A 23,009-nucleotide genomic window follows, 5' to 3' on the forward strand; every position below is an offset into this window, starting at 1 on the left:
AAAATTTTAACATATTTAATAAGATAAGAGGAATACTTTAAGAAGAAAACAAATCGTGTCATGGAATGTAAAAACAGTTTTGAGATGGACCATTTTTAGTCAGTCGATCGAGAGAGGACAACAAAACTTTTCTGTAACATGATCTTCCCTAAAAGAGAATGTTTCTGGTCTGATTGATTGAAAACTAATGGGTCTTCTTTTTTGAAGAAAAATAACTAGTTAAACTATCTATTTCCTCAAGCAATTTATTTTGCATGTTACATTTATATTGCGACTAACATTCAATGCGCTATTTTTCTCCAATTTTTTTTTTTTTAAAAATATCAAGGGAATAATTCAATGCAATAACAGTATATCAGCAATTAAAGTCTGATTGTATGCACTGTTGTCTCCATATATGCATTTTTCTGTGGATTAGGCCACTCGTCCAATATTTTCTTCCTAAAAGAAGAAGAAAATCAAACCATCACTTTGAACATCATTCTTCTTGATAGAATTTTTTCATCATTTGATTGGAATGAAAGATTACAATTTCATACTTTACATTACAATATTAAACTTAAATATAAACAAAACAACAAAGGATTATGAATAACAGTTCATGTAATTATTTGATTTCTCTTAGACACAAATAAAATTCTGTCCATTGATTTAGTGATATTTACAACGTTTCACTGTGTAAATTATCTCTAAATAATTTTAATTTTCCTAGTGCAAAAATGGGTTTCAAGTTATCATTAGTGAAAGATATAAAATAATCTTAGGGAAACATACATGTAATGGTAAAACTAAGACTAATAAGATGCTTAATGAAAGATTTTTTTTAAGAAAACATGCAAGAATGTGGTGCTTTTTTCTACATTACTGTATACAGGGAAATTTTCGCCCCCGTTTTATTTTCGCCCCTTTCGTCTTAGTCGGAAGTGGGCGAATTTAAAACGGGGCGAATTGAATATAAATGGTATAATATCTTCAACAAAAATCTTTCTGGGCGAATTTTAAACGGGGCAAACTTGTTTCCAATTGTGAAAGGGCGAAAATAACAAGGGGCGAAAATAACCCTGTATACAGTATTTTCAATTAAAATCTGACAATGACATAAACCAACAGTCTACCGTCAATCTCTTTCAATCAATTTGAAGTACAGTGTAATGATAAAATACTGAAAATATGGAAATAAGGAACAGTATTTAAGATCAGAAGTTCATTCAAACAAAACTAATCAACAGCAGAGCAAACAAAAACTTCAGAGGAGGGGGTGAGCATCCTCTGTCGATCAGTCACTTCCGGTGTGTTTCTTTTTATGATTGAAACATATTGGGAGAAATCCGTTGACAATTCAGTTTGTAAATAATATTTAAAAAATAGTAAGTCAATATTTTACTGTTCACAAGGTCACAAGATCATGGTATCGACCATAAAAATGATAACTTTAAACAAGGCTGTTGATTTTCTTTTTTCATCAACTTGTTTGTCAAGAAGCTTCCTCTTTTCGTAAATTATTCATAGGTATAGAGCATGCTCTTGCTCATCGAATCAACTGAGGGATGCAAACTCTTGAATACCTTTCTAGCAGATTTCATCACTGTTTTCCATTTCCATTGATCTTTATTCCTTTGAAGTGCTCTGTTGCCCTTCTCTTTTGGACTCCTGGTCTGTTCATCATACGATTATGGTAGGCCTTGAGTGTGGGAAAGGCATCCAGACAGGAGGGAGATAAGGTCACCAGACAGTCCAAAAGGTCAAACAGATTATAGTCCGTAAAGCAAACCTGCAACCAAATCGAGGTAGATTGTGGAGAACATGTAAATCGACATCAATTATAAACTTAAATTTTAAGGTAAGTCACTCCTCAGCTTTTTAGAAAAGTTCACCCAGAAGCTTTTACTTCAAAACTACTTATCAAAATTCAATTTTTATAACATATTTAAATTCAACAATGTAAATTTTTCAACATTCAATGAAAAAACTGCTCAAAAATCTACAAAGAAGCAAGATTTATGAGGGACTATTTCTTTTGGTGGAAGGATATTTAGCAGAAAATTCTGCAAATCTGCACATTTATAAAATTTAATGCATGGAAATTTAGCCTCACATACTTTTACTCGGAGAATATTTTCCGTTTTCATATTGCTAAAAATATTTAAAATAGGTCTTAATTTATATTTTTAGACCATGTTTTACACCTTCCCTCAACAAACTTTTCCAAAAAATGAAAATATATTAAAGAAGTCAAGATCAAATTTACACCATTTTTTGCCTGAAAATCACATATTTTGACAAATATTTCAAAATTAACATCATTGACCCCACCTTTTTCTTTCATTATTTTAAACTACTCGATACTTGTGACTGATCAGCACTTAAGTCGTAAAAAGTTTGATATAATAAAATTTTTTATTGCCTATTAAGTTTTTAATACACCAAATATGTTATTTTTTAGTGCAAAAAGGTCACACAATAATTTACGCGCATCAATTTGCAAGATTTGTTTAATGATAAATATTATTCAAACTATTTTACGTAAAATAAGATTATATTTATTGCCATGCTTACATCTGATCAAATATAATAAGGGTTAAAGTAATTAACAAGAGATAAAATTTAAGTGCAAAAAGGTCAACTTAAATGTACCGTTGATCAGTAGGATGCACACTGACCCCCTATTTTCTTTGCGATTTTGAGTTACACTTTATGAGTACTTATCCAAAATATACTTCTCAAAAAATCCTTGATTTAACAAATTTCAGGAGTGACTTACCTTAATAGTAGAATATCAAATTTTAAATACAAATATCTCATTATAGTTTTTGTATGATGTTTAACTCCCCCCTCGAGAATTTTTCACTCATGCAGATGCCATCACTTGCCGATGCAAATATTAAAACTATGAGGAATCATTTTCGTGCCAACATGTATTGCGACATAGAATCTCGCTTTAAAAGTCTCAATCGAAGGACTGGTCTTCACATCCTGCAGTGGATTCGAAGCACTATATTCGGCACCCAGGGCCATTACATTTTTTTGCGAGACGGGACCTTTGTATAGACGGTCTAACCCACCCCCAAGGTCCCTCAGTGGGATTTGAAACGCAATGCAAGAATCATTACTGCACAACTCTAGAGAAAAGGCTCAAAACACTTTTTCAGAAAAGGGGGAAACTCCAGAAAACAAATTATGATGGGTCGAATGCTTTATGAAAATGGGTAGTACATATAGATAATATACTACGGACATTTCATAGAAGGGATAATTTTAATTACATTTATTGTAGAACATTTTTTTTAATGTTGTTGCTTTTAATTTTTACTAAACAATTAAAGCAGATTTTCATATACAAACCTTGCTTCCCAGCACATAATCTCCACCTTTCATTAAGTTCTACAAGATAACGTAAAAACGAACAATGTTTGCTTTTTTTAAAAAAATTGTTCTACATGTTGTTATTTCTCTTTAAGCAGCGCATTTTCATGTTTGGTTTTGGAAACTTTATGGTGTTTCATGATATCATCTTAGTATGAATTTTTGTTTTGATAAAGTTGAATTGTAAGTAACTGTAATAATACCATTTCAATATGCTAACAATAAATATCTGGGCAAATAAAACTGTGGCCTTTACAGTAATTTCACTAACCTCAAAACACTGTAGTTTTCCAGGGAGTTTTTCAATAAATGGACCCTTTCCGTCCTCCTACAAGAAAAGGCTGTACAAATTTATATATGTTATTGTCCCATAGGACGTCAGAATCAAAAATTTAACAACACAATGAAATGGAACTGTCATGTAAATTTTGAATATTTAACGGACGGCAATAAATACAAGAAGTTTTCATGTAAATGGTGTATTTAATACAGTCCGGTAAATTCAAATTTTACAACATGAAAATAGTCTTAGACTAATAGATTTAAAGTGTGTTTGAATTCACTTCATTTTTCATCTCTTTTTTTCTGCTATATAAGACATCATCTCTTTCCTTACATTGATAGGCTTTCCCGTATACATGTATATCAAATATCTAAGAAGACATTGCTGTGAAATGAACTTCAATCAACGTATAAAACATATCATGCAGGAAAATCAGTGTAGCAGTGAAACCCTTTTTCTTGAAAGCTACTCAACAGAATTTGCAAATTTGGCATACATGTCAGAGCTATTTTCTTATTTTTAGCACCATGTCAACTGTGCTATTTGAGCTTCTGGTTTTTTTCAAAGAAATAATACTTGCATAGTTCTGATAAATCATTCTTGTGTATTCTATTCTAAGATCTTCTGCGCCATCATTAATCATGTCAGCTCGTGTTGCTTCCTTGTTGTTCGAACCATACAAATCTAAAGAGTATCAGAAAAGCAAAATAAAATCGACTAAAACGATTACTGTAAGATTTTTATATTTCCATACAGCAACTTTAATGACAAAAATCTTTGCTGCAATGTTGTAATAAACTATTTCAGTGACAAAAAATAAACTACAACGTTAACCTTCTATTGTTCGTATTTGCGATGAAATAACCATTTATAAGCTTTAATTAAAGCAAAATCACAAGTCATTATGTCATCCTGTACAATATTGATTTTTTTAACATAATTACAATATCTTCCCTTGTACAGAAATTTTTCTTCTGATCCAAATTAATTCATATTTTAGTCTAATTGATCATAAATGTTTAAATTCCATAGAGATTTATCATAACAGCACATTTTAACAGCAAAATAAAATGCTCAAAAAATGCAGCTTATATTGTTTTGACTTTATAGATAATGACAACGTTTGAATTATTATTTTTTAGGTCACCTGAGTAAAATCAGGTGACCTATTGCTATCCGTTTTCGTCCGTCGTCGTTCGTCGTCCGTCGTGCGTTAACATGTGAACATTTTCAGCTTCTCCTCTGAAACCACTGAACGAATTTCAACCAATTTTGGCATATAGCATGTATGGGTGAAGGGGAACAAACATTGTGAATTTCATGGTTCCCTGCCCCCCTGGGGCCTGGGGTAAGGGGCCAAAACCCCTTAAATTCGTGCAATCTTTAAATATCTTCTTTTTTTACTCCTGGACATCAGAAGTCAAACTGTTGACATGATTGTTATCAGCATTGAGTCTTCTACCAAAATTGTGAAATTCATGGCCCCAGGGTAAGGGGTTCCAGTGCTAGGGAGGGGCTCTATTGATTATATAGTGAAAATGCATTAATTCTTTGAAAATCTTCTTCTCTGCTCTCGAGTATTAAATAAACAAACTAAGTACATGGTTATCATGAGCAAGAGTGCCTCTACCAAAATTGTGAATTTTATGGCCCCAGGGACAGGGGTTCTGGTGTTAGGGTGGGGCTCTATTGATTAAAAAGTGAAAATGCATTATTTCTTTGAAAATCTTCTTCTCTGCTCCTGAGTATTAAATAAAGTAACTAAGTACATAGTTATAATGAGCTAGAAAGCCTATTCTAAAATTGTGAATTTTAGAACCCCAGGGTCAGTGGTTCTGATGTTAGGGTCGGGCTCTATTGATTACCGGTATATATAGTGAAAATGCATTAATTCTTTGAAAGTCTTCTTCTCTGCTTCTGGGTATTAAATAAACTAAATAAGTACATAGTTATGATGAGCAAGACTCCCTCTTCTAAAATTGTTAATTTTATGGCCCTAGGGTCAGGGGTTCTGGTGTTAGGGCGGGGCTCTATTGATTATAAAGTGAAAATGCATTAATTCTTTGAAAATCTTCTTCTCTGCTTCTGGGTATTAATTGAAATAACTAAGAACATAGTTATGATGAGCAAGAGTGCCTCTTTAAAAATTGTGAATTTTTGGGCCCCAGGGTCAGGGGTTCTGGTGTTAGGGCGGGGCTGTATTAATTATATAGTGAAAATTTGCAATAATTCTTTGAAAATCTTTTTCTCCGCTCCCAGGTATTACTAGTAAATAAACTAAGTACATAGTTATGATGAGCAAAAATGCCTCTACCAAAATTGTGAATTTCATGGCCTTAGGGTCAGGGGTTCTGGTGTTAGGATGGGGCTCTATAATGATTATATAATGAAAATACATTAATTCTTTGAAAATCTTCTTCTGTGCTCCTGGGTAATAAGCAGATGAACTACCTATATAGTTATGATGTGCAAGGGTACTTCTTCCAGAATTGTGAATTTCCAGGCCCCTGGATCAGGGATACCATGGGGGGGGGGCTCTGCTTATATACTGAAAATGAATTGATTGAAATCTGATCTTTTGGTATTAATCAAACATTTTTGATAAGCAAGTGTGCCTTTTCAAAAATTGTGCAATGTGTGGACCTAGGATCAGGGGTTCATGTGTGGTAGGGGCACTTCTGATTATTGCTGAATATTACTGATTATTTGATATGCATTTTTTGTTCCCCTCCCCTGCCTATGGGTATTAAGGAGGTATCCAAACTAAGCAATTGCTAAGTTCATAGTTATGATTGGCAATGGTGCCAGCCTCTTTCAAAAGTGTGAATGCCATAGCATCTACCTTAAAACATGAACCAAATTATATCATTTGAAAGTTGTTGCATGATTTGCAGGTGACCTATAAGGCCTATGGGCCTCTTGTTTTATTATACAACATATGCTAAGTTAAAGTTATATCTTATCAAGTATAAAAATTCAATAATCTTGAATAATCTTGAAAATTATCGACATGAACATTCAAGCAAATAAAATATGATAAAAATGATCCGTTTAAGGTTACATAAACTGTATTTCAACGAGATCACGTAGATTATTGCGAACTGTTTCAAGGAATATTACAACTTAGAAATATCTTTTATGTGCTGCATTACATTTTATTTAAGTGCATTTGCAGTTGCATTGTTATTGCTAAAGACAAGATAAGATCACACTCACCCAGTTTTCTAGCTAGATATCTCAGAATTGCGTTTGACTGTACGATTTCTACGTCTCCATCTTTGAAGAATGGACTCTGGCCAAAGGCCTGGAACAGTAAATGATACTGTTAATTGATCTTTTCATCAATGTTGACTTTTTATGCACTTTACTATTTTATTCAAGCTGCTGCATTTTTATGTCGAAATTCGGAGGAATATAGTTTTTCCCCTGCCCATCCGTCTGCGTAGCTATTTTGTATGTTTATCCAAATAAAAAAAATTATCCTTGTCGGTAATTTTTGATTGGATGGAGATATGACTTTCATATTTCACATTGTACTCTTTTTTGAGTAATAACATACATGTACTTATCCTCTGGTTCTTGATCTTGACCTTGGAGTTTGAGCCACTTTTTCAAGAATCTACGAAACTTAAACCTTGGCAAAAACTTTTTTTAATAATTGGTGATAGGGAGTCCGTACTTCACATGTGTATATATGTATTCCTTGAGAGAAAAAAAACCTTTCCATTGGTACATGTTTAACTATTTAACTTGGAGTAGTTTGACCCACATAAAACATCTTTATTCTTGCGCATAAATTGTGAAAAGTAAGAACTAGCTAGGGCTTTGAATACCATTCGTGTATTCCTAGTGACAAGGCCTTAAATACTTTTGATAGCAACAATTTTGATCTTGAGTTGTAAATAAAAAAAAATATTCCTTGTGACAAGCATTACTTGGATACCTAAAAAAGTGACCTGACCTTACAGTTTGACCTACTTTTAAGAAATTACACTTTTTTTACGCCGTAATGTTTTTGCAGACAAGCCGACAGACAGATGGATTGACAAGACAAAAACTATTATAGATTACAATCACTATATATTCCTCAATCGTCGATTACGGATGTACAATAACTTTTAGGCATAGGTCTAGTTGTTCTGGAAAATATTGAACAAACATTAATATGTCTAAAGATGAGATAAGAAATCAGTGAAATGTTCTGTTCTTTAGCAAAACCTCACTTTTCCAAAGCATTCAAAATGTTAATTAATAAAAGAAATCTTTATTAAATAAACAATAAGACTGACCATTTTTGGTTTCCATTCCTGCACCCAGTTTGGTCCACAATCAATTTCCTCATATTCCACATTGTTGTCAACCATAAGAGTCCTTATTGACTCACCACGACCTGTAAAATCATACTTATGAAATACAGCTCAAAAATTAAAATTTACAAAATTATTACAATATTTTCAGTGTACAATTGAAAAAAAAACCTCAATAATGAATTACAGGTAGGTTCTGTCATTTTAGGCCACCTGTACTAAAGGATCAAATGAGCTTTTATTTGCGTAGTGACAAAGCTGAATATGACATCTTTCATAAATCTATGAGTTATAAAATTTAATTTTCGATTTTTAGGTCACCTGAGTAAACTCAGGTGACATAATGCTATCCGTGTTCGTCCGCCGTCGTTCGTCGTGCGTTAACATTTGAACATTTTCAGCTTCTTCTCTGAAACCGCTTAACCAATTTCAACCAAATTTGGCATATAGCATCTATGGGTAAAGTGAAACAAAAATAATGAATTTCGTGCTCTCTGTCCCCCTTGGGACTGGGGGTGGGGCAAACCACTAAAATTAATGCAATCTTTAAAAATCTTTTTTACTTCCAGATATCAAGCATCAATACTGTTGGTATGATTGTAATCAGCATTGACACCTCTACCTAAATTGTGAAATTCATGGCCCCAAGATCAGGGGTTCTAGTGCTAGGGCGGGGTTCTATTGATTATATGGTGAAAGTGCATTATTTCTTTGAAATTCTTCTTCTCTGCTCCTGGGCATCAAATAAACTATAGCCAAGTGCACAGTAATATTGATTAAGACTGCCTCTTCCAAAACTGTGAATTTCATGGCTCCGGGGTCAAGGGTTCCAGTTCTGTGCTAGGGTGGGGCTATATATAGATTGTATAGCGCTAGCGAAAGTGCATTATTTCTTTCAAAATCTTCTTCTCTGCTCATGGGTATTAAATAAACTAACCAAGTACATAGTTGTGTTGATAAAGACTGCCTCTTCCAAATTTGTGAATTTCATATCCCCGGGGACAGGTGTTCTGGTGTTAGGGTGGGGCTCTATTGATTATATAATGAAAATACATAAATTCTTTTAAAATCTATTTTGCTCCTGGGTATTAAACCAATGAACTATGTACAAAGTTATGATAAGGAAGTATGCCTCTTTGAGATTTCTGAATTTCAGGGCCCTTAGGTCAGGAGTTCTTGCGTTAGGGTGGGACTCTAATGTTTATATAGTATATTTGAAAATCTTTTCCTTTGCTCCTGGGCAGGGACTTGGAAGGGGGTGGTTGTTACATATCTGAAAATGAAATATGTGTCTCTAGGATCAGTTCCCGCAGGATGGGGTGCACAACTGTTTATAAAGTGGAAGTGTATTTTCTCTTTGTTTCGCTGATCTACCTTTGTGTATTAAGAAACAAAAGTAAGCATTTTAAGTATATAGTTATGATAAGCAATGGTGCCTCTTTCGAAATTGTGAATTTTATGGCCTCTGGTTTAAAACATGAATAAAATTCAATTGTTGGAAAGTTATTACATGATACTCAGGTGACCTTTAAGGCCCGTGGGCCTCTTGTATAGTTTCAATATCAGATTTAACTGCACTTTAGCAAGGTATTATTAATATTATTAATGTGTCGTTTTGAAAACAATCATATACATTCCTGCGGCAGCCTACAAAAAGGCGGGACAAGAGTGTGTTTTCGGGACGGGGCATGGACAGTAGTCCTCTACGGGTGAGGGGGGTGGGGGTGGCTTAATTAATCGATTAATGTATTTAATTAAGATTCGTTGATAAAGTGGGTCTGTCTCTTCCCCTGGACAATTTACGTTCATACATAGAAGTAAAATATTGTCTTCCCACAATTTTTTATTAATATACATAACACCAAATTTTCTACTTCAATAAAAAAATTTGTGGGAAGATAATATTACAAAGTTATGAGATACTTACTGTTATTACGAGGTGCTTATTGTTATTTTTGATGGGAGGGGGGGGGATTAGTTATATGTACTTAACCATGTAAATGTAATCACGCTTAAAAGAATTTGGAAGGGGTGGGGGTTGGAGTTGATATCCCCCTTTCTCCAATATGCATTTTTTTCAACAAAGAGTGAACTGAAAATTCACTGCTTGCAAGGAATTCCCGTGCTTACAAAACAGATAATTGTAAATTAATTCATGAAATGATAATTGGTTTATTTTGATATCATAAAAATATTAACATAAACAAAAAATTGTCAATACTCCACAGTGTAGATATAAATTACTAATTCATTTTCTAAGGTTTATCATACAAACATCACTCATGGTGATTTTGTAAGGATTACATAGCCATTAGACAAGGGACTCCCTTGGATTACATAGCCACGGGCATCTGAAGGAAGGGTCAAGTATGTAGCTGGTGTAAGACAGCTTCGGGATCGATGTTCAATCTAACTCGTAAACATGGAAATCAGTGCAGAATGGGTCCATTACAACGCATTATGTTGCCCTCGAATGGATTTAGACCTCTAATAAAATACTGGGTACAACATGTACCTGTACATGTTTTGTTGCCATATGTTGCCATATTATGTATCTAATAATTACAGACTGAGACCATCATGCATATAATATATATGTTTATTTCTTTCACAGTGCACGGATGAAGGAAGGTCTTGTATGCGTTAAAAATAACGGAGAAATCTACATGTACGTTATTGCAGCTACTAATAAACAGATGTACATATACCATCATTATACATTCATGTACAATGCAGTATCACGCGCCTAGAGTAAGGTTTAATCTTACACGGGCTTTGTCGACAGCTAAATTGATAAAAAAAAACATGCCATTGAATAATTCGTCACAATGGTCATGATTTTTATCTGTTGGTACAACCGTACTAACCCGACGAATCGAAATAATAAATGGAATGCATAATTAACATAATTATATGTACTTACCTCTAACCTGAAAGTACACTAATTGTATTTTTGCCATGCTTGTGAACCGAACTCGTGAAGCACAATATTCTAGTGACAAAAACACGAAGGTTTTACCGTAATCAGTTGACCTACTTTCCGCCGCTGCTCTGTTCAAACAAAACCATTTTTAAGCATGTTAAAATTGTTTGCTCTCTGCATGTTGATTCAGGATTTTAAAAAAAATGGTCGATTTGTATGTAGAAAAAAAAACGTCCCCAGAAATTTTCAACATCAATATGCTGAATTTTTCAAACTTTTTTTAAAACTGAAGGTTTTGAAAAATTGTTGTCAGTATGTATAGAGAGCCAACGGGTTTAAAAAGTCCGAAATGAAAAAAATATATTTATATTCCTGACAATCTAATTTAAAAAAAAATTCGCTATTGTTTTGAGAAGCAATTCAGAGGATTTTAGATTAATTGGTTTCCTGTAGGAGTTGGGTTATTTTTAAAAGTCAATAAAGGGAAAACAAAACATATTATAAAATTTCTGGGATCATCCTTTTTATTTAATCTGTTGTCTAAAGTAGGTAAGTTCTGCAATGGTATTAGCTCATAGATGTAAAATATGCCAATAGTAAGCAAAATTAAAGATAACTCCAATTCATACAGAAACTTTGAATGCTCGAATTATATTTTTTTCTATTTACTGTCGATTTATGCAATTATGTCAGTAATAAATCTTTGATTTGCATTCATTGTAGTATGAATCTCAAACTCTGATCAGTAAAATACAGAAAGGATGTTTGGAAAAATCTATAGCAAAAAATGGTGAAAAAGCAGAATCCGGTAAGTCTTTGTTTAATTTGTTTTGGAGAATAAAATATACATTTTTTGATCTGAGTAAATATTCTATAGAATGTCATTTACTCATTCTGAATTATGAAAAAAGCTCAAGATTTGTTTTTGGATGTGAAGAATATTATATAATAAATATTGCATGTAGTTGAGTGTAACATTGAAAATTTTCACCCCAAGAAAACCATTGTCAACCGAGGTGCAGCTGTTGTATTTATTATATTATACTGAATGTTTTATACAAATACATATAACAGTGAACCTTGCTCGCATAAATTCTGCGCAGTCGCTATTTTTTGGAATACCACCCGTCGTCAAGCAATGTTGACTGTTGCTACGCTGGAGGCCGTGGCTTCATTATTCAGCGGGTAATAGTGTTTTTTAACAGATGTTTCTCGGCCAATCAGATTCAACTTATTTACATGAAAGTATAATATCATTAAATATATATTCAATATTCAGTCCAATGCAATTCTTTAATATACACGGTGGCATTATGTATCCAAAAATATCCAATTTTCCGAATCGGAAATTAATATCCTCTGTATTATTTTTCAAATGTTAAAATGTGTCTTTTATTCTTCTCAAAGAGAGAATGGTTGGCAATACATTAAAATTTGAATAAAGTTAATAGCAACGAACACAGCAGAAATGTGGGGAGATGAAAAAATAGCGCCCTTATATGAGAAACACAACGTCATCATGTATAAGGAAAACATGTAAATGAAATAATAATAACTCTTTTAAATATTTTCCACTTACATTAGGGAGACGGGGGGGGGGGTGTTATAGGGAAACATAGAGATACATGTATATAGATTTAGACAACCATTTTGCATATAATTTTGCAATACTATATATTTATTGACTAAGTTCGAGGGCAACCTGCGTTTTGTCGGACCCTAGTTGTCTGAGGCCGTTAGGCCAAAGGCAGACAGTTTGGTTCGAGGGTCGACAAAACGTATTTTCCCCGAAAACATAGTCAATAATTGTTTTGTTATACCTTTCATTTTAAATTGTTTTTTGACATACATGTATTTTGAACTGTCTTTCGTATTGTAATCTCAGGTCCGTCACTGTTGAACACAAACAAATGAAAATGAAATGAAGCTCCGCCATTCTGTGACGTAAGCGGTCCAACATCTCACAGACCAGTCCAACATCTCACTCAGCAGTCAAACATCGATATTTTTTATGTTCGCTCAGCAAAGCATTAGAAATGTTAGATTTTTTGGTATAGATTTGTATAGGACAAATTTTTAAAGGTATAACAAATGTATTTGGTAAATTACGGTGGTGGTCAAAGTCCCTGAACACTTCAAGTCTACTACGGCAATTTCTACTGACTACAAGTAACATAAACAACACATTTTTGCCTAAGATCAAATAATTACTTCAGTATAGCTGTCTTAAGACTCAAGTCTCTATGTTTAAGTGCTCGCAGTATTTTTTTTCTAAAAAAAAACCCTAGTATTTTGGTTATTTTCTTTTATAGGGCGGTGATATAAAAGGTTTAAAACACGACAAGACAATTCATATATTGAACACATTTTATCGACAAAACTTCAAGTACATGTAAATGGTTATATACAAGCAAATGATGGTTCAAATGAAATACATGAATTTCCAAATAAAATTCCAAGTTCTCTTTCAAGGTTAGTACAACCAGATTAAAAAAAAACTCTTGTTTATACTCTACAAATGAGTTTGCATTGTTCAGTTTACATTAATATTCATTTAATGGATCCAATCACTTGACGTCTATGGCCTTTCTTCCTAAAAAGAAAAAAAACAATATATTGATGTTATGGACCATAATTATAATCAAACAGACTTGAACAAATTAAAAGAATGTAATATAACAAATAAGTGTTTTATGAACAAACAAAACAATAACAATGTCAGCGTGTTAAACTTAATAAATAATCCTTTCTTATCTGATTCCGATTTCTCTTTATATAATACTGTACATACATGTAAATCATTTTATTTTAAGGGTTTTACAAAAGATTTTACAATAGATGATTACTAATTTCATCATAAATCTTTTGTTTTTTCCGAATCCAAACTCAAATGAGAGTTGAATCTTATGACCTGGTGAAATTACATAAAATTTTTGAAAACCTTATTGTTTTCTCTAAGTTTTATAGTTTGCCTGATTGAAGAAGAGATATATCGTAGGAAATCCAAAATTTAAAACTTTTGACAAGAATACCCTCTACATGTAGCATTTATAAGAAGCAGAGAAAATCTTATTAGGCCAAACAGTCACCTATTTCTTCAATCTGTTTAAAGCAGAAAGAAAGCAAATGCCAAATTAATGTTTGGGGAATCGTATAATACCTCTCTCAAAGTTTTATTCACTGTTTCCCATTTCCGTTGATTTTAAGTCCTTTGAAGTGTTCTGTTGCCCTTCTTTTCTGGACTCCTGGTCTGTTCATCATGCGATCATAGTAAGCCTTGAGTGTAGGAAAAGCATCCAGACAGGGGGAAGATAAGGTCACCAGGCAGTCCAAAAGGTCAAACAGATTATAGTCCGTAAAGCAAATCTATAAATTTATCTCGTATTTGAATAAATTATGGATACTTTCTATTTGTTTCTCATATATATATTTTTTTTTTGGTACGTCAGATTAATAATAAAGTTGCAAAAAGAAAGTAATAACCGATTTTTCAAAAACAGATTTTCCAAGGGCATTTATATGTAAAGTAATCTTAAAGGCTAATAATAACAAACCTTGCTACCCAGTATATAATCACCACCTTTCATTAGGTTCTACAAAAATACAATTGCTTGAATAATATCATAAAATAAAGGATAAAATACATGTAGCTCAAAATGAACGAAGGCACTATAAATTTCTCTTTTGAATTTTCCCCTCATTAACTCAATATGTTAAATCACACCAATAAAGTAGTAATTAAGTAACTTGAAGTCATTTAAGTTCTCCTTCATATAAGTAAACGCTACTATGACAACTGACTGTGTCACTTAATTTTTTTATGCATAAATTATATTCAGATAATTTAAATAAATTTTATTAGATTAATTCAGATAATTTAAATAAATTTTAGTAGATTAATTCAGATAATTTAAATAAATTTTATTAGATTAAACAGAGTTTGTAAAGTAACCAAGTTGTAACCAGAGTAGTTAACCGCTTTTCCTTCAGCTTGGTTCCTAACATTTCCATATTATCTATAGGCATTGGTTAGCCTCGTGACGTGTCTATTTACATTAAACATGGAACTCGAGTTGAGAAAACCGGAAACTAACTCGCACAGGTTATGATTCAGCAGAAACTTTTATTTTCATTGGCATGATAAGTCTTTATAAGTCTCTATAACAAGTCCAGATTTATTTTCTGTATCAGCGACTTACATTTTTAAAAAACATATTGCTCTTTGTACAACTTCTTTACGTTCAAGTCAAGATATGCTTCAAGAATATAAAGTATTTTCATTTAAAAAAGAGTATTGAAAGCAGATAACTAACAAGGGATAAGACCCTTGTAGAAGCATTAAAAAATTTAGGCAAACCCTATAAGCCTCCCAAAGATTAATTCGAACAAACCTCAAAATACTTCAGTTTTCCTGGAAGTTCTTCAATAAAAGGACCTTTTCCTTCCTCCTGTAAAATTATGTTAATCAAATGTCTAATCAACCTATAAAATCTCATTTTAAGACAAGTTTATCAATAATACATTATGGTTTGTTCTTACATAAGTCAAATGGCTTCCAATAAGACTCTGTTGGATAATTGTCAATCATTTTTAAGTTTATTTGTTCATGCTTTACTGCTAGGGAAGACAACCCTTTTCTATTGTACCGTATATCAGGTTTCTTGGCGGGGGTAATGTATGGGGCTTTTCCTAAAGGTACGCACATAATTTTTGAGTAATTAATTGTAGCGGATACATGGATTTGACACGTTGGAAAAGAACACTAGGAAGAGTTTTGATTATTTTAGCAATTAAATTTTAGCTGGTTTCTAAAAAACCTCAAAAACAAGCCAAAATTAGCACCCCGATAAAAAAAACCGCTTTACGGTATTTAGGAATTTTAATTTGCTTAAATTCAAGCCCCTTCATATGCATGGGCTTGCTAGAAACAGCATTGACCAAATTAATTTTTATATCTTTTTTGAGGTCAACAATATCTGACTGTCTTGCAAATTGCAAAAACTTTTCTCTCTAAAGCACCTGGAAAAGCTGACAGTACTCGAACTTTTCTTTTTGCAAAAGCAAATAATACTTGCATAGTTCTGATAAATCATTCTTAGATATTCTTTTCTAAGATCTTCCACTCCATCATTAATCATGTCCGCTCTTGTTGCTTCTTTATTGTTTGAACCATACAAATCTAAGGGTATCACAAAAATATAATATTTAATATAAAACAGCATTTAATGCATCCAGTTTTATGTACTGTATAGGAGATTTAGATGGAATCACTATGGTCAATGATATATGTCTGAGATTACGGAGATGGCTGTTTTGATGTAATTATAACTTAAAATAACTGGTTTTGGTTGCTCTCGTTTAATTTATCTAGAAACACTGTATATCTTATGCGCATTTTAGTTTTGTTATTTGGCAATACACATGCCCAATCCTACCCAGTTTTCTAGCTAGATATCTCAGGATTGCATTGGACTGTACAACCTCAACATCTCCATCCTTCACATATGGACACTGGCCAAACGCCTAAAAAATTGAATGATGCTAGACAAATTGACCATTTCATTAATATTTAATACTTTACTTAATCAAAACCCCCATTGAATGTCATGCATCGCACCTGGCCGCCATAGTACCAATAATACATTTATACTTTACTGGGATTATATTTTTTAATAAATATTATATAACAAAAAAGATATTTAATAAAATTTCATAATATATTATAATATTTGTACATTGTGCTTGTGCGTGCCCTGGTAAGAACTTGTTATGAAATGAATCATGTTAAGTCAAGTATGTTGCAACTGTGTGTGTCTAAATATTTATCTAATATAAATTTGTGCTTTGTGTTGTCTGTATGATGTATTTAACTATCATATTTCAGGTTATTCTTTACCATCTTTATTAGAAATAATTATTTGAAACCAGAACAAGTCTTTGATGTTATCTACTACTGGCTGCCTTAACATGGGCATACCTTTAGTTGGATATAGCTATGACTTAAGTGTATTCACAAAGCCTTTCAACTTTAACCTTGACAATAACATTTGAACAACTGGAAGAAATTCCTAATTTACATGTGTATTTGATTTAACAAATAAGTCCTTTTTTAATAATATAAACATTTTATATACCTTTCGACTGTGACCTTTGAGTTTGATCCACCTTTTAAAAATCTTTAACATTGGTCATGAATTTTAAACATTGAGGACTAGGACCTTTATTTTTCAAATATCTTCTCCTTTGACAAGGCATTTCTTTGAATACCAACAATTTTGACCTTGAAGTTGAAATACTTTTTGAGATTTAACCTTGATCATCAATTTTATTCAGTTGATGATAGGGCTCTAATATTTCACAGGTATATTTCTATAAAGACAAAACCTCACCCTTTGTACTTAACTCGTAAGTCAAGTACAAACATTAAAAAAAAATAAATCTTGGTCATAACTTTTAAATTGTTGATACCTGCATGGGCTTTTATATTTCACAGGTGTAATTATTGAGACATGTCCTTTCTATGGATAACAACACTTTTCACCTCTAGGTCACACATGTAAAAACGTGTTTGTGATCTAAACACTAATCTAAAAAAAATTTAAAAATCTAAAACATTTTTTAGAAATCAAAACACACACGTTTTTGAAGCAGACTTACCATCTTTGATTTCCAATTTTTCTTCCAGTTTTCCCATGGTCCACAATCAACTTCCTCATAATCCACATTATTGTCAACCATAAGAGTCCTTATAGACTCACCACGCCCTGCGAATAGAATAGGATAACATATATCATGTTTAAATCTTATGTTATTTATTAATTTGTTTAAACTGAAAAACGATGATAAAATACTTTATTAACAAATTTAACACTTCTTATTCACATATGAGGATCATACATGTACACTACAATATGTACAGTTACTATAAGAGGCTGTACGCTTCGCCCATCCACTAAATATTTAAGAGAATAGCAGCACTATATTTTCAGCTGTCTAACGTATTCTGAACTAGTTACTAACGATCGACCTTTATCTAATACTTGAAACATAAATATCCACTTTATACAATGTGTTAAAAATGGTGAATTTCGTTAAAGCGCTTGGCGTGCAGATGTATTTCTCTCATAGTGGTTGTGTCGACAGCTTCAAGGGAACAAAGAGACTTAACACCCTAATAACATGACTAAAACAACAAAAGAAAGTTAACTCTCAAGATACAAAAGTATAAGACAAAGTATATTTACAAATATATAATACTTACCCCTTGCTTGAAAGTATACAAGCTGTAATTTTGCCATGCTTATGATATACACACATAAAGCACAAAAACACGTCTTTACCTTGACCAGTTGACCTATTTTTCGTGGCTGCTCAGATTAAATTACAATAATCTGTGGCTTAAAATAATGTAGGCAATTCCCGCGCATGCCTTAATTATGCATCAACAACGATAAACATTAAATACAACATTCCTACTGAAAAAAAAAAATGAATGATTAAAAAGATATTTATTTGTGTCTCTGCAACTTTCGGTTTCGTCTGCAAAATTTTATTCTGAATCTCAATCCCGAATATAAAGTTAGAGTGGTAGTAGAAAGACTTAAAAAATGAGAAAAAAGTCTTAACAACGATTGCATAAAAATTTAATAAAACTAAGACTTTCAAAATATAGGTATGAAAGGTATAAACATTTCTAATTGTTTAAGTCTTTCAATCTACCAAATTGAAGGAATAAATAATTAATCAATTCACATTGCATAAGGCACACGGGCCTGTAACATAACTATGTTTGAATATAGTACTACTTGATCAATATTCTCTTTTTTATACATAGAAAAATGTAAATCAAGCATATATAATGTAACTGGTCCTGTGACATAAGGCGAATTACATCTTTAGGTAGGTATAATTGGAGCCATTAAACGTATGATTTCTTTTATTGTTAAGCCTTTCTTACATGACATATTACTATTTACGCATGTAAAAAAAAAACTGTGCGACCACAAAACGTAGTATAGTATTTCCTGCAGCTACATAATAAGACTGTGATGGCGGATAAAGCAGAGAAATACTATGGGTAAAATTCCGCACGTTTATTAGTGGTCGCCAATATATGTGACAATAATACAGTGACTTACAGAGGATTGGTAAACACGTCTGAACGGGTCGACAATCAGCACAAGAGAGAGAGAGTATTACGTCATCCGCATCATTGCTGGACACGTGATCGGAGGCTACCGGGGAATTCGTCCCCGGCTCCTCCAGGACCACCACACTCCTCCCCATTTTATAATAGGGCGTCCCGGCCCGTAATATATACATACAATGGGGTAACTAAGATGTACAATCGATAATAATAATAATTAACACTTAACAGGGTCTATCATACATACATACACATGCATTCACACAATAATAAAGCTTTAAACATTAATGTCTCTATAATGATAAAAATCACAGATTTAACAGTTCATATCACACAGTCACTCATCCTCCGCGTCGTCTCGGAACACCACGAGGTCCCTCGTTGTTACCCTCCGACTCATGTCGTCAACCAAGTGGTCCAACGTTGATACATCTGGATAGGCTCTGCATAGTACATCTAAGGCGACATCTATAGTGCGGCTAAGACATCAGGACTATCTGCTCCCGATTCAGGTAAACTCAGGTAAGTACATCCGGGTTACATATATCCCGGCTAGAACAACACTGGTTTATAAGAATCCCCGCAACTGGGGTCCAAAGAACACCCTAAAATTCCTGAAAACCAGACCCGCTAGCAAGGCGACGTCCTGTCCCCTCGCTGCGGCGACCCGGCGGTAAACTTCTCCGATGTGCCTGGGGCCCATCGGCGCTTCAACTCCACAAGGAAAATCAGGACTGTCCAACTCAACTAACAGTCGGTCCATAGGAATAGCTCTGACTCCCGACAACTGAGTCGCGGACATATCCGCGATCTGACCTCCGATTCCAAAGAATACGGGTCTGCCAGACTCCACCCAGAGCCTAACCTGCTCCGGTCCACCGGTGAAACCACGGACAAAGATAGGTACTAGGATGGGAACAAACATCCCGTCCATCAGTGTAAGGCAATCTTGTGTAGGGACGCGGCCCAAAGGGTCGTCCGCTGTTCCCTTCACAACCAGAATCATCCCGGTACTGAACATCGCCTGGCGGAAGAACTCCGCCAGCACGAACCTCTGACACCTCTGAGTGGCTGGACTGGAATAATCCAGTCCAATTTCCCCCATCACACACATCTCTCATCTCAAACACCAAGTACCATATGCACCCTCCATGATACTTACCGTTTTTGCCTGCTCCGAGCTTTTATCTGCTTTCAGCTAAATATTTCTAGACCCCCTTCGCATATGCGTAAAGTTCTTGCTTCTACACTCTCCCACAACGCGGGCTACATCGGCCTGCAGAACGAAGTCCGCAGACCCAGGGGAAATCCCCTGAGCTACAACCCAATGCGGATTACCTGACTCCGAGAGGGGTTCCTCCCGGAAACTATAAGTTACGCAACCTCCCACCAATTCGACCTTTACGTCGACGGGACGGCGGTCCTCTCCTAGCAACTCCCCCACGGACTGTCCCTGACAACCCGGAATCCTCCGAGGGAACCACAAACAATCAACAACCTGGATAAGAGGGACCGTGGGGTCCGCTGACCAAGAAGGCCGCGGCGCTCCGCCGCTGGCGCCTTCCTCCGGCGGAACCACGACGATAACTGGTGGTTGCGGACTCTGCGCTACAGCAGTCGCGGTCGCCAAGCTCTCCCTGGAACCCGGAAGACTGTCCGGCACCAGGATCACCTCACTGCTAACCACTGATTCGGGCAACAACTCATCCTCCCATGACTCCGCTATATTCGAGCGGGACCTCTCTAAGTAATGCCACGTTCCCATCAAATCCGCCCCATTCAACAATATGGCGATCACCCTGGGGTGGACAAGCATGGCAACATGGGGCAGGTCCCCCATCCGCACTCTGCGGATCTCCGGCTCCATGGGCGGCACAATACCCAAATGCGCTGAGAAACGAATCATCAGGTCTCTAACAGAGGAAGAAAATCCCCACTCGACCTTTCCCATCCGCCTAACAACCCATAGGCGGAGTTGTCCCAGCAATTCGAAATCACTGGCTCCATCCGAGGACACTCGGAGCAACCTGGCCAACTCCAGCAAAAAATTCCAGAAATACCTTAGGATCATCTACCCCCCTGGTGTGGTATTCCCAAATATGAGTTAACATCGGGGTGGCCCCCGAGAACTTCATTCCGCATGCGTGAACTGCACATCTGCGGGTGCCCCTAGCTCTAACACGGCGGGCTCCCGCCCCCTCCGCACCTGCGGGTACCAACCTTAACCTAGAATAGCTAGACAACCCAGCACGTCCGACTCCCTGGGGTCGGGGTGCGTTGGCTTCCTGCGATCTCGCAGGCTCCTGCCCCCCAGAACTCAGCTCTACCATCTCCGCCCAAGATGGTCCAGGGCGAACAGGCTGTTCCCGCCCAAATGGCGGCAAAAGAGGTGCTGCATCTGGAATTCCTGTAACTATCCCTCGGCCTCTGGGCGCTCCGAGGTTCCCTTCCGGCACTTCAACATCACTCGCCGGTGCGGCCACTTCGGAATCCGCGTCGCTGCGTTCCCGCATCTCTTCCTCGGCGGAGCTTCCGCCCTCAAAGACAAACTCATCAACTTCCTTAGACATCACTTATGAACCTACAAAGACAGGTAAGATTATCAAACCTATGTCTAAATTACTAATTCATGTACAAGTCCACCCTAACATGATGTAAACCCAACTGAGACTTGCACATGCTTCCGCATCATTGCGGAAACCTAGCTACTCTAACTAACCAGTGTCGACTCCGACGGGACTACATTCGGGGCAGATATATTGAGGTATCGACTTTGCGTAGTCCTCACTTATACCTACGCACCCCGGATGGAACCAATCCCGACAGTCGTCGCACTGCACCATCATCCCCTTAGGATTAGACTGTAGGCAAACACAATATTTCTTGGTTTTAGTCCCCCTAGTGGCTCTAGGTCTCTTGGGCGATTGGGGTTGTTTAGATTGATCTAATCTTTCCCTAACCCGTTTGCGAGTACCCATGTACGGACCTAATGACTCCGCTGGTTTGGGGCTAGTTTTTGAGTGACCCCCATTTCCCGGGCTCTCAGGACTAATTCCTGAGTCTGCGGTCCCCAGCGGTGCTACCACTTCATGTATAGGAGAACTATCCCCATCTCGGGCTACTGACTGTCCGGGCAACTTGTTCTTATAGTTTACTAACCATTTGGGGAGTTGCCTGGACTCGCACCTTTTAAGTTTGTCATGGTGCATGACCTTGACCTCGCGCCGAGATTTTACAACAAATATTGTGTCCGATTTAGCTTCAGTTATTATCCCAGGACCCCTCCATACTGACTCTACCTTTTTTCCCGCATTGCGGCGCCAGTAGACCAAATCTCCGACCTTGAACTTACTGGTACGGACCTTAATGTCATGCGACCTTTTCATTGCCTTTTGCGCGACTTTTAGTTTTCCGCGGGCAATGTCGTGCGCTCTCTGAACATTGTCTTCTAGATCACGTACATACTTGTCCACCTCACCCTCCTCCCCATTTTGAAAAGACGTGGAAGGCGGTGGGGCGAACATCAAGGTTGCTGGTATATTTACTTCTCTACCCAGCATGAGACGATTTGGGGTATACCCAGTATGGCGGTTTACCGCGGACCGCAACGCTCCAGCCAATGGACCTAAGTACTTATCCCATGACTTGGGCTGGCCATCTTCGTAGCAACGAACCGCGTCCATTAGAGTGCGGTTATAGCGCTCTACCTGGCCATTCCCTGACGGACGGTAGGGTGTTGTCCTGGCTTTATGTATCCCTAACATGGCGCAAATCTTACAGAACAGCTCACTTTCGAAATTACGGCCCTGATCTGTAAAGATTTCGTAAGGATAGCCAAATCGAGAAAAGAAGTCATTGATAGCGGAACGAGCGGTAACTTCCGCTGTCTGAGACGGAAGCGGAATACACTCTACCCACTTGGTAAAGTTATCAACCATCATGAGGATGTATTCGTTCCCGCTATCAGTTCGGGGAAGCGGCCCGAGA

The 23,009-nt window shown here is 35.8% G+C and overlaps 2 protein-coding genes across 3 annotated transcripts; both read right to left on the reverse strand.

Moving 5' to 3' along the window:
- Window positions 1–227: 227 nt before the first annotated feature.
- LOC134262910 (glutathione S-transferase P 1-like) lies at window positions 228–11,005 on the reverse strand. The gene is made up of 8 exons (XM_062745232.1): window positions 10,877–11,005; window positions 7,936–8,036; window positions 6,863–6,950; window positions 4,227–4,330; window positions 3,635–3,691; window positions 3,343–3,381; window positions 1,566–1,771; window positions 228–441 (listed from the first exon to the last, which is right to left on the reverse strand). The coding sequence occupies exons 1-7, from the start codon at window positions 10,911–10,913 to the stop codon at window positions 1,583–1,585; spliced, it is 615 nt and encodes a 204-aa protein (XP_062601216.1). The 5' UTR covers window positions 10,914–11,005; the 3' UTR covers window positions 228–441; window positions 1,566–1,582.
- A 2,224-nt stretch (window positions 11,006–13,229) lies between these two features.
- On the reverse strand, window positions 13,230–18,333 carry LOC134262908 (glutathione S-transferase P 1-like). 2 transcript variants are annotated; one of them, XM_062745230.1, is made up of 8 exons: window positions 18,217–18,333; window positions 17,534–17,640; window positions 16,312–16,399; window positions 15,952–16,055; window positions 15,268–15,324; window positions 14,431–14,469; window positions 14,037–14,242; window positions 13,230–13,469 (listed from the first exon to the last, which is right to left on the reverse strand). In XM_062745230.1, the coding sequence occupies exons 2-7, from the start codon at window positions 17,612–17,614 to the stop codon at window positions 14,054–14,056; spliced, it is 558 nt and encodes a 185-aa protein (XP_062601214.1). In that variant the 5' UTR covers window positions 17,615–17,640; window positions 18,217–18,333; the 3' UTR covers window positions 13,230–13,469; window positions 14,037–14,053. The 2 variants fall into 2 exon arrangements, with proteins under 2 accessions (XP_062601214.1, XP_062601213.1); XM_062745229.1 differs by having other exon boundaries at window positions 18,138–18,264.
- Between the last annotated feature and the right edge of the window lie 4,676 nt (window positions 18,334–23,009).

The sequence above is a fragment of the Saccostrea cucullata genome, unplaced genomic scaffold (assembly GCF_032062105.1).
Source record: "Saccostrea cucullata isolate Sc308-1 unplaced genomic scaffold, CSIRO_AGI_Scuc_v1 ctg737, whole genome shotgun sequence".
Classification (NCBI taxonomy): domain Eukaryota; kingdom Metazoa; phylum Mollusca; class Bivalvia; order Ostreida; family Ostreidae; genus Saccostrea; species Saccostrea cuccullata.